Source organism: Fistularia commersonii, chromosome 4, assembly GCF_037954325.1.
Source record: "Fistularia commersonii isolate RoL2024-O1a breed Wild chromosome 4, RoL_Fcom_v1.0, whole genome shotgun sequence".
Taxonomy (NCBI): Eukaryota; Metazoa; Chordata; class Actinopteri; order Syngnathiformes; family Fistulariidae; genus Fistularia; species Fistularia commersonii.
In genome coordinates, this window is record NC_141287.1 from 14,469,405 (window position 1) to 14,480,886 (window position 11,482).

Sequence of the window (11,482 nt, forward strand, 5' to 3'; positions counted from 1 at the left end):
GAGTGAAGTGGCTCCTCTTTTTAAAACCATTGAACTGTGCCCAACTGGCTTTGAATGACCCTTCCGACGCTTCATCTTTCCATGTTCCCGCCGTCCACTGCACTGAATGCTTGTAAATGTCTCCCGCCTTCTCAGGCGATGCTTCTCCGTCACCGCATTTCACATCTTGCTAATGTTCTCTGCCTCTTAGAGGCCTCTATGTAGGTCTTTCAAAACGAGGCAGGCTGTTTGGGGTGACAGAACGGACAGAAATAAATTTATTCACCTGACAGGATCTTAACTTAAGAGGCTGAGCCGGGATTTCAGTTTTGTTTGTAGTTTTTTGGATTTCAGATGAAAAGTATGTCTGAGGTCCTGTGCGAGCCGCAGGGGCGGTGAAGATGTTTGCTCCAATCGGTTCCTGAAAGCCAGGTTGACAGGACGGTCCTCGGCATCGTGGTGTGTGTGTGTATGTGTGACGGGAGGTGACTGACACACACATACAGACACACACAAACACACACAGTAGACATCCATGGCCGCTGCAGAAGGGGGGGGGGGGCCTGCAGTAGGTCCCGTGTGAGTTGGGGATGTGCGCCTGCGGCGTTATCAGTTCTCCAGGAAAGCCACGTAGTCGGTGAGCCGGGCCAGCTGCTGCTCGTTTGGAACGGAGGAGACCGGGGGAGGATCTGTGGACGGAGGGAGGGAGAGGAGAGGCTGAGTCAGGGGAAGGGAAGGTGGAGGGTGGGTTCCTGCCGCTGCCAAACACCATCCATCCTGCCGGGGGATTTTAACCCTGTCGGACCTCCCGTCCCAGCTCAGGGAACTGGATGGGTTGTTTCTCCCAGATCCAGGAGGTCCTTACCTTCTCTAGCACTTTGCATAATATGAAAAAAAAAAAAAAAATCAATAATCTCTCTTCTCATTGGTCGCCAAAGTGTGAGGGTGTTTTTTTCTTTAATTGGGTCAGAGAGGACTTTCACCAGGAGAAGAGGAAACTAAAAGGTTCGGAAAAATAACCTGCATTCAAGGTCCAGTCAACTGCTGCAAACACACACACACACACACACACACACACACACACACACATACATAGACACCATTAGGGAGGTAAAGACCCTCAGCTCCTCCAGTGAGTGTGTGTGTGTGTGTGTGTGGGGGGGGGCACACCAGGCTCCTCCATCCAAGGCTGGTTTAAATCTTCCCTCCAGTCCAGTCAGGTCATGTGACCACATCTTCTCTTTTACAACCATCAAGGTTGTCTCGAAAACATAAACTTATATATGTAAACACAGTATGATTTTTGATATTAAAAATATATATATATATATTTTCAAATCAATAAAAAGAAATCCAAAAAAGAATAAAGAAGAAAAAATATAATAGATTAATAATATATAATATCATACATTCATTAAAATAATTTTAATAAATTAAAAATTAAATGTTACAATATTTGAAAAATCTTTCGTCTCTCAAAAAATGTGAGTTGTTTATCCACTTACTGATAATCCATTACTTTCCTGAGAATGGAGGACTTTTCCTGTCCACAACTAACAGTTAATTAATGAAATTATAATCTGCTCTTGCTGGAAATGAAAGTTGTCCCTTCACCAGCTTGGATTTGACCAGCAGTCAGGAACCTACGGCTCGCAAGCCGTATATGACTCCAAGACAATTTTGAGTAAAAAAAAAAAATCAGTTTGGAACTAATTTTAAAATACTTGAGATATTTCTTCATAATACTGTGTCATAGTTAAGTGAACAGAAATTAGTTTTGAAGATGAATTTCTAAGGGCCACCCGTCGGTCGGGTCGGGTCGGGAACCAATGGCTTCCGAGCATTGTAAAGGTCATTGTAAAGGTGAAGAAATCAATTTTATCAGATAGCCAACTAGTTTATCTGCTACAACTCTTGTAACGGAAAAGATGGTGAAAAGAAAAAAAGACGATGATTAACGTACATTCCAGGCTGCGAGAAAAGAGGAATTTACATTTGGATCTGCAGTATGACTAATGCTATGATAAAACTGTATCGATGAAACGGTCAAATATAAAGCGCCACTTTGAACAAATCCATGCAGCACCAGAGGTCGCATTAAAAAAAAGACATTTAATTTATTAGACGCTAAAAATAGTATATGGCTCTCACTGAAATATATTGTGAAATATTTGGCTTTTATGGCTCTCCCAGTCAAAAAGGTTCCTGACCCCTGGATTAGATGGCGACGGAGCAGTGCTGCCACCTACCGGGCTTCTTAGGCATCACCATGCGAGTGGACGGGTCGGCCTGCCATCCCTGACTCACCACCCCTGGGAACAAACACAAAGTGGAGGTGAGGGAGGGGTAGAATTCCATCACGTCCCGTTGTGGAGAGCGGAGGTCTGCTCCTCACCCTTCACCGCTTCCTCCACGGAGTAGCCCACAAAGGCAGCGAAGTCCTCGGCCGTGATGGATGTGTAAGCCTGGGCCACCAGGGCGTAGGCCCGCTGACGGGTGCTCTCTGCGGACAAACACCAGCGTAAAGTCAGGACAGGAAGCCATACTTTAAAAGCTGAGGGCAAAACACCAGGGGGCACCGCCTGGCCCGGCCTGCTCATACCAAGCTTCAACTTCACCAGCGGGACCTGTGGAAACTGTTTCCAGATTGACTTAGATCACCTGGAAACTTCTAGGGTTGGTCACCAAGCGGTATCAAGGAGAGGTCACTGTCCAGGGCAGGTCACTGAGCCTGCCGGTGACTTAGCTAGTCCCACGGCAGGTCACTTCGCTAGTCTCAGGGACGGTCCCAGGATGAGTCACTTGGCAAGTCCCAGGGTGGGTCTCTTAGCAAGACCCCATGCAGGTCACTCAGTCAGTCCCATGGCAGGTAACTTAGCCAGAAAGAGTGCAGGTTACTGAGCTAGTCCAAGGGAAGATCACTTCACTAGTCACGGGTGGGTCACTTAGCAAGACCCCATGTAGGTCACTTAGTCAGTCCAAGGACAGGTAGCTTAGCAAGAAACAGTGCGGTCACTAAGCTAGTCCCAGGGTGGCTCACCAACCCAAACCCATGATGCGTCCCAGAGCCAGTGCGGGACACTTAGCTCATCTCAATGCCCGTTGCTACCAGTCAGTGAGAGGAGCAGGATATCATGACCCCCCCCCCCCCCCCCCAACTCCCCAGCTGACATTGACAGTCCAGAGGAGACACAACAAGACGCTCAGGTCTTTATCATGGACGAACGGAGGAGCTAAAATTACCTCCCTCCGTGGCTGACAGGCTGCGGTGGTCGGTGGGAGCAGAGAGCTCAGAGGTTTACAGCCTGGCAACGGTCGCTGACACAATAACAACACACAATGGACAGGCAGCTATGAGGACCAGGGACAGCCATTGTCTTCTCCTGGGCCACTGGGAGGGCGCTACTCTTTCTAACACGCCCGCTATCGGAACACAAAAGATCTCGATGTATCTCAGGGAAAATCATCTGGAAACTTGTTCCTGGGTTGGTCACTGTCCCAAGGTGGGTCACCAAGCCATACCCAAGATGGGCTTTCTTTTTGCCTGACAGTTTAATCCAGCTTGAAGACTTTGCTGTGTTCCTCTCAGTAGGCCAGTGCCCCCAAACCCACCCCTCATGTCGGGACTCGTTCCTGGCTCTGTTCTCAGGGGGAAATATAAGAACCGACCGCTTCTAAAGCAGCCAAGCAGGTCATTTGAAGGGGATTTTTGTAACCTGCCCCCAATACCAACAGCCATACCCCCACCCTCCCTGAGCATACATGTATTTATATCCTCGCCTCTTGACCCGTGAGTCGTGTGACAACTGGACCGGCCCTTTCTGAGTCTCCTGAGTTCGGTTTAGAGCTGCTGAGCAAGATGTCAGAGTGTGCGGGGGGGGGGCAAAGACCCAGCCTGTCCTTCCCTGGCAGGCTATTCCAGGGGACGCTATCATTTCTCACCTCTTAAAAATAGACACCACTTTTCACCAGCAAAGGCAAAGCGGAGAGGACATAGCAAAGTCTTTATTTTTAACTGCGGCTGAGGGGGCTGGGGGGATTTGGACAGCAGACATAAAAATCAAAAATAAATAAAAATCCATAAGGAGTCCAGAACTAATAATAAGAGCGAGACGGCAGAGGCTTTAATCAGCTTTATTTTCATCAGAACACCGACTCAGCAGGTACAAGTGGATCAGCTGGGACAAAGTGAGAAAAGCCCAAAGAGCCTCAGCCGACCGCTTGGATTTACACGACTGTCTAAACACCTATTTCACTTCCTCAGCATTCAAGTGGTTCAGAAGTACAAAAGTATAAAAAGTTAAGGAAAAAGGTTCCGATGTGACGTCGAAGTTAAATATTGCACTGAAAGTACTGGCAGGCCGCTCCCTCCGTACTCCGACATCCACAGGTTCGTCCTGTTGGAAAGAAAACCCTCAAAGACAAAAATGAAGAACACCTAAGAGTAAACGTCAAGTCCGCCGCCACTTTGTTATTCCTCCTCCTCCTCCTCCTCTTCCTCTTCATCCTCCGCATCCTCAAACTCCTCATCATCCGGCCCAAAGTCCATTTTGGCCAGGACGGCTTCGACGTGCTCGGTGGACAGCGTGAAGTGGTCCATCTTCTCAAAGCCCGGCTCTGGACGCTCCTCGCCCATCGAGCACTTGGCGGCGTCTTTGGTCTGCAGGATCAGGCCTTTGGAGGCCATCAGGAACTCAGCGGCGCCGCTCTGCTCCAGCGCCCGCACCGCCGTGTCGGTCAGTTCGGTGCTCGTCTGGAGTCGCTCGCCGTAGCGCTGGGCTAACGCCCGCAGGGCCGCCACCTTCTCGTCTTGCTCTTTTGCAATCTGGTCCAGCAGGATGGACTTGCGCTCCTCCAGGACGGCGTACAGCAGGTCGAAGCGCTCGGCCAACCCCTGCTTGGCGCGCTGGGCGTTGTCCTGCACGGAGCGGCAGGCGTCGTCCATCTGGTTGAGCAGTGACTGGAGGCGCCCGTTGCTAGCCACCAGGGTGTCGATGGCATTGCTCAGCTCGCCCCTCTGGGTTTGGTAGATGGTCGCCAGCGGCGCCACCTCGCAGTCCTTGTGCTGCCCGAAGACTTTGCACATGGAGCACGTGGGCACCTGGCAAGTGGTGCAGTAGATGTTGATCCGCTCGTCCTCGTGCTCCTGGCACATGGGCTGCTTGGACTCCAGCGGCTTCAGGTTGGTTTCGTTGTTTCCGCTGTTGCTTCCTTCTTGTTGCTGCTTGTAGATATCGATGATGTTCTCCACCAACAGGTTGCGCTGGAGGCCGTGGACGCCGTGGCGGTCCAGGACCACCTCGAATCTGCACGTCGGGCAGCGGAAGACGCCGCCCGAGAAGCGGTAGGGGTTTCGGGAGTCATACAGGTCGCTGGCGCAGCTCCGGCACAGGTTGTGCTGGCAGGGCAGGATGACGACCGGCTTGGTGAACATATCCAAGCAGATGGGACAGCTCAGCTGCTTCTCCAGGCTGTCCATAGGGCTGGGAGGGCGCACCATGGATCCTGTTCTCTGGACATCCATCAGGGAATGGGTCTCCGCGTGGCTGAACGAGAAGGTTCAGAAGGTCGGGCCGACCGGGAAACAAACGCTTTCAGGTTTATCCTTGTCTTTGTTGGGTTCTCCAGGATCCTGGAATCTGTTCTGGCTAAAGGCTGAACCTTCGGGCCTTTATAAGCCCTCCTCCCGCCCCCACGCCGCTGACATCCGAGCCCGCATTCCTGCCAGCCGGCTGCTCTGAGCGACTTTCACAGAAATTGCCCCCCCCCGCCCACCCTGCGTCACATGTCCCAGTTGGCAGGGCGTCCTCCCTGACAGCGGCAGATAAACAGCGTCCATGTGAAGAACACCAGCCCGCTGGTAAACAACTCACCATCAACATCCCAAGAAGTGTTTTGCTTCGCCACATTTCGTCACCTTTGTGTTGTCCCACTTGAGCAGGTTCAGGTGATATAACCTCGCTCCGTTGAAAAACACGGGGGAAGAAAAACTCCAAATATCGGCATTTTTAGGCTCATTTCTTGGTTTTCACAGAACTTGTGAAGGAAACTTTTGGGGGAAAATAATCATTATTTGAGGGAATTTAAAGTCAAACATCAGAGTTGGACACCAGCAGCCCTTGCAGGAACCTAATATAGGGGAACTTTGACTCAAGAGTGCATCCGCTTAGGAGTCTTCTGAGATCCCAGCCATGGCTCCGTTGATGTTTTGCTTTGTGATCTGAGTTAGCAGCAAGCAGGATGAGCCTTTGACACCAAAATGTCCGCCGCTGGCCGTGAAGGGGCATTTTAAGAAAGTCGGACGCGCTCCCACCACTGGCTAGGCCAGAGAGAATCATGGAAGAACCTGAGGGAGGAGTGCATTTCATGGGCTCGTCCATGAAACGATGGAGAAGTCGTTGTCGGTGAGATACAGTGACAGAGAGCATCTGTGAGCAGGCCGGAGACATTTACGTGGGATTTGGTGCGGCGGACGGCATGAGGGTGGACGGACAAGGCGTCGGAAGAGTCGTTCAAAGCCGGTCGGGGATGATTTGATGGTTTTAGAAAGAGGAGTGGCTTCACTCTGTCCATTAATGGGAGTTCAGAGATAATGTGTAGCGAAGGTACATTAAGCATAGCAATGTAGCATTAAAGGTGAAACAAGTAAATTAAGGATGGAGAATGAAACCTCCTCCAACAATCTCCTCCACTGCCACCAGCATCTTCATCCCATCTTTGAGGTAAATACACTTCCCCAGCTTGTTTCTTTTGTTAAGAATGACTGTTTCTCATTTATAAAGTGCATTTTCGTGATTTAAAACCATGTCACAAAACCCGGGACCTGAAGGGATTCACGGCGTTTCAGTTCCTGTCAATGCAAGAGCTGAACCTGATGTTCCAGCGGATTGAGTAACTAGTCCAACTCCTGAGCTAGGGCATCACTGTACTGGGACAGTTTGAAAACAAAAGGTAACTTTTGAGGAAAAATGACCTCTGAGTAGACTATTGGAGAGTCAGTCTCCTGCACGGACCTTCTCATCCAAAGCCAATCATCTGGAATGGCTGCTTGTTCTTCTAAATAATCCCAGATGAGGACGGCTGTGGGACGGACAAGCCTCTCCAGGAAGGCCGTACCCGGTGTCTCGTGACACACACAAACCCCACCACGAGCAGATGAAAACATGGCGTGATACACAAACACACACACACACACGCCAGGGATGGTTATTATTAACTGGTTGCTTAACAGATCCATGTGAGCGGGAGGGTAACTAATAAATCTCCCCATCTGCTCCCACGGACCTCCAACATGTTTACACACATCACAACACTTCCTTGAACACTTTGTTTTCCCACGTGTTTACCCCTCCATGGAACGCGTCCTGGTCACATGCTCCCGTGAAGACCCTAAGGTAAGTTCTAGACTACTTTTAAGGAATGTCCCCTCACTCGCAGGCCTTTCTGACTGACTTTTTTTCTGATATTTAAGTTTCAGGATAAAAAAATATTCCTGGCTTATTTTCTCACAACCCGCCCCAAACAAGTGGTTACCACGGTAACAGTTCAAGTGTACCGTATTGCCTCAGCTCAACTGCGTTCAGGTAGCACCCCCTGGTGTCCGAAACCCAGACACGACACGTTAGGCAGCGTTTGCCATCCAGGTGTCACGAAGACGCCGTACCTCTGAGGGCCTCCATGACCGGCAGGATGTTCTCGGACCACTGGTGGGCAGCGATGGCTGTGTAGATCCCGGGGAAGTCCCTCTGCCAGATGTGCTGACCGACGGTCCAGATGGCCGCCAGCTCAGGGTTTGCCTGGAGACCACCGGGAGAAAAGGTCCACTTAAGAGATGTCTGCGGAGGTTCTCAGTCCTCCAGGTCACGGTAGATCCTTGACAAAATCTTCTTGTCATCACTTGAAGACATTTCAGGCTTCTTCAGCTCATGTACTGGGGTGAAAGGTCTTCAAGTGAAGATCGAGGCCAGGAAGATTTTGACTTGGATCCACATAAAAGACCGACTGAGTTCTCAATCATTTCCTAAAAATTAGGAGATTCAGAATATTTGTTTAAATCATGGACCATTAGATAAGAGGAACAGCTTGGGAATTTAAATGTTTGTTCTGCACATTCTCACAAATTATAAAGGAAACTCCCTGCACTTTAAACGGAGTTTAGGACTAGTTTTCAAATCGTTTGCTCCCAAGTTCAGGGCATTTGAGAGGAATCTGTCACGGAGCTTTAGACTCCCCGACAGCCACTTTGAACACAGCTTTTCCCCGATTCAGAACTGAACCTGTCACTAGAGAACACGGCGGCGTGTTCTCTTACTCCTGGGAGTAGATGTGAATGGGTCCAGCTAGACGACGGTTCCCTTTCAGAACGTGGACAGTTCCTTCAGTGAACACCCGGGGCCGGGCTCTTACCGATTTAATGGCTTGTGGGACCCGCTTCCAGAGGTACCTGGCGTTATTCCTGCCCGACCGGTGAGACAGAGACAGAACAGGATCAGTTTTGGGGCCAGGCTGAGGAGTCCATCGGCTGTCAGCACACACGTTTTCATTATCCGGGAGATTTAAAACTCTGTTCATGCATTTCTGAGGTCTGGGGAAGGGCGCGTCAAGAATTTTGAGCACATGCAACAGTTATCCATCTTCAGATTCGAATCTGATTATTCTCGCCACGTTCAAAGAACCAGATTATCAGCGCTCCATCTTATTTTTGAACAAATGATAAAAAAACAACAAGCTGCTTTGAACGCAGAGCGAAAAGAGGGCTGTGCTGTGTTTCTGGACGTCATTATGTGCAATTTCCGCAGATGAAGGGGAAGGTTTGGCGGGACAGAGGAAGGACTCACATGTCGTTGTGGAGTAAGTAAAGGGCCAGCAACTGGGCGTAGACCTGGGGGGTCGCAATGCCTCCCGGAGCCTGTGGGGAAAAAAAGCATACCAATTACGGCTCATCCGGCCTGTACCAGGTTATTACAAACTTGGTTTTCACCCACTTTGGTTGACATCGCTTTGAGAAAACTAAATATTTCTAATTTGTGCAGATCTTTGCAGAACAGTGACGGTGATTCCTAGAGGAATGCTAAGTGTTTCAGTCCTATTTTCAACTGTTGCATTTTCTCTCTATTACGAACCCCTGCGGTTTTAGAAAACTTTCATCTACACACTAAACTCTGTCTTTACAGGTCAGTGTTTCTTCATAGAGCTCAGATGCATCTTTACTGGCCATTGTAGCACAGTAAGGCTTAATCAACCAGCAGATAGGCTCACAACAGTTAACATCTACCTTGACTTTCATTACATTATTAATATTGATTTGACGATTGGGGTAAAAATCTTGAGATGATTATCGACCCGTCGGACGGAATTAAATTCAAGACTTTGACGTCAACCGTGTTTATTATTGTTATTAGCAGCTAGCACGCTAAAGAGCTAACTAGCCGTCTGCTAGCAGTTAGTTACCGGTAAGTGTCTTTGCATGCGGACACCGGCGGGCATGTTCCTTTTTTTAAGTGCTATTATCTAGCCGGGTATAATATCGATGTATGAAGAGGGTGAATAAAGCAGATTTTAATCCAAACCGCCTCGCTTTGCAGTCGCGTCGTGATAGCATTAACAAGTCGGGAGCTAATTTTCGCGTGTTATATTCATATCAGGCATTCACGGCCCTCTCGACAGCACTTGTAAATGCCATTCCTGGTTGCTCACCTCCAGCTCTTGAGCTTCGCATTGCTCCAGTAGTTTGTCAAAGTTTTCCTCCATAACCACCGCGGTAGGCATGATGATGCCGGGCTGAAGCGTCCTGTCTCCAACCGCTGCTGCCTCGCCGGGCTCCGGTAGCTTCTGCCACCCTAGCGCCACCTTGTGTCGCGGAGGGATCATTACATGGAGATGAGCTTGATCACCAAAGAGCAGTGTTTCCCAAGCTTTTTTGAGCCATAGCACATATTTTACATAAGAAACATCACACGGCACACCACCAAATAACTATGTGAAACACGGTTTTAATGAAATATAATGAAACTGTGGTTTCAACTTACTTACTCGGTGTGAAATCTGGCTCCATTCGGTTGAAAACAAAGCTGATACTCTAGCAGGGACTGAGGAAACGTGTCTTGAACTCACTGTTGGAGTTTTCTCTATATTCATAGCTATCTTATTTCGACTACTCATATGAAGTCAGACAGACATTTGAGCACAAATGGCCTTCATCCTTAAACAGGAACCTACCCCCATGATTGTAAATTCAAATAAGTATAAAGATGTTGCAGCTCAGTGGTAGAGCGCATGCATGAGGTCCTGGGTTCAATCCCCGGCACCTCCACTATAAGTTGCTTTGGATGAGATCGTCTGCCAAATGACTGCAAAGCAAATGGGAATCTACCCTCCTGATAAGGAACTTACCCCCCTGAATGTAAACAGGAATTACCCTCTCCCTATATATAAGCTTGTCAACAATACCGATACAAACAATAAAAGGCTGAGCAAGGAGGAACTCGGTAGGATTCTCTGGATCTTGCCTCCAATGGGCGCGCTGAGTCTCCCCCTCTGCAGAGCTCAAAAGAATAGTCGCTTGTTTGTGTTATTTCTTATGACAACCTCAGTCTCCTCTTTACTGGCTTCAACTTAGAATTATTCCCTAACACTCACCTTTTTACTTTCATCTGATAATTACTCATACTTCGGCCTTCATCTGGTTCATAATGTTCTTCAGGACCAGAGTGTCCTGATTGAATACTTTTCCTTTTAAAATATTTATCCATCACTGCCGCTGTCTCACTCGAAGCATCACTAATTCCTCTCCTGTTTGAGCAGCAGCAGGTAGACACATACGTTCATTCACTACCTGTTGCCATGCCGGAGCTGGCCTGGCACAGACGAGGGAGCAAATGTCTCAGGAGCCTAAAGATCCTGGTTCGGTTCCCGGCTCCTCCAAGTGCATCGAACTGTTGTTGAGCAAGACACCGATCTCTTGGTGCTGGTGGACGGCATGCCTACTGATCATGGTTCATCCCTGATGGATTAATTGCAGAGAACAAATTTCCCTCCAGGGATTAATAAAGGATAAATTATTATGTCGTGGAAGAGCATTTAATTGTCCTGCTTGTCATGGCATACTGCCCACATTGATAAACGTATGAAGACAAATTATTTGCTTGGAAGAAATTATTTTTGGACCAATCAGGTGAAAGTGGGCATTTTTCCAAGGCACACCTGATGATCTGTCACAGCACACTAATGTGCCACCGCACAGTGGGTGGGAAACGCTGCCATAGGGCCAAACTCAAAGCCTGGGGGCCAAATGTGGCCCGCCACATCATTTTATGTGGCCTGTGAGAACGTCTTAAAAAAGGTCTGGCAGCAGAATGTATCCAAAAAAACAAATAACCCAGTAGTGAAAGCTGGCTTTGTAACAGAGAAACTAGTAAAGATACATAATGTTTTACATCTATGCAAATGCATATGTAACATTTTTGATTTGAATGAGTCATAAATTCAGAGTTATTTAACATAA

General features: G+C 48.6%; 2 protein-coding genes across 2 annotated transcripts; both read right to left on the reverse strand.

The window, feature by feature from the left end:
• Positions 1-227: 227 nt before the first annotated feature.
• On the reverse strand, positions 228-9,832 carry cops8 (COP9 signalosome subunit 8). The gene is made up of 7 exons (XM_086145509.1): positions 9,676-9,832; positions 8,817-8,887; positions 8,386-8,434; positions 7,643-7,775; positions 2,375-2,482; positions 2,229-2,291; positions 228-668 (listed from the first exon to the last, which is right to left on the reverse strand). The coding sequence occupies exons 1-7, from the start codon at positions 9,745-9,747 to the stop codon at positions 589-591; spliced, it is 576 nt and encodes a 191-aa protein (XP_086001635.1). The 5' UTR covers positions 9,748-9,832; the 3' UTR covers positions 228-588.
• Positions 4,098-5,700, reverse strand: trim63b (tripartite motif containing 63b). The gene has a single exon (XM_086145508.1). It carries the CDS (start codon positions 5,501-5,503, stop codon positions 4,451-4,453), a length of 1,053 nt encoding a protein of 350 aa, XP_086001634.1. The 5' UTR covers positions 5,504-5,700; the 3' UTR covers positions 4,098-4,450.
• Positions 9,833-11,482: the final 1,650 nt, after the last annotated feature.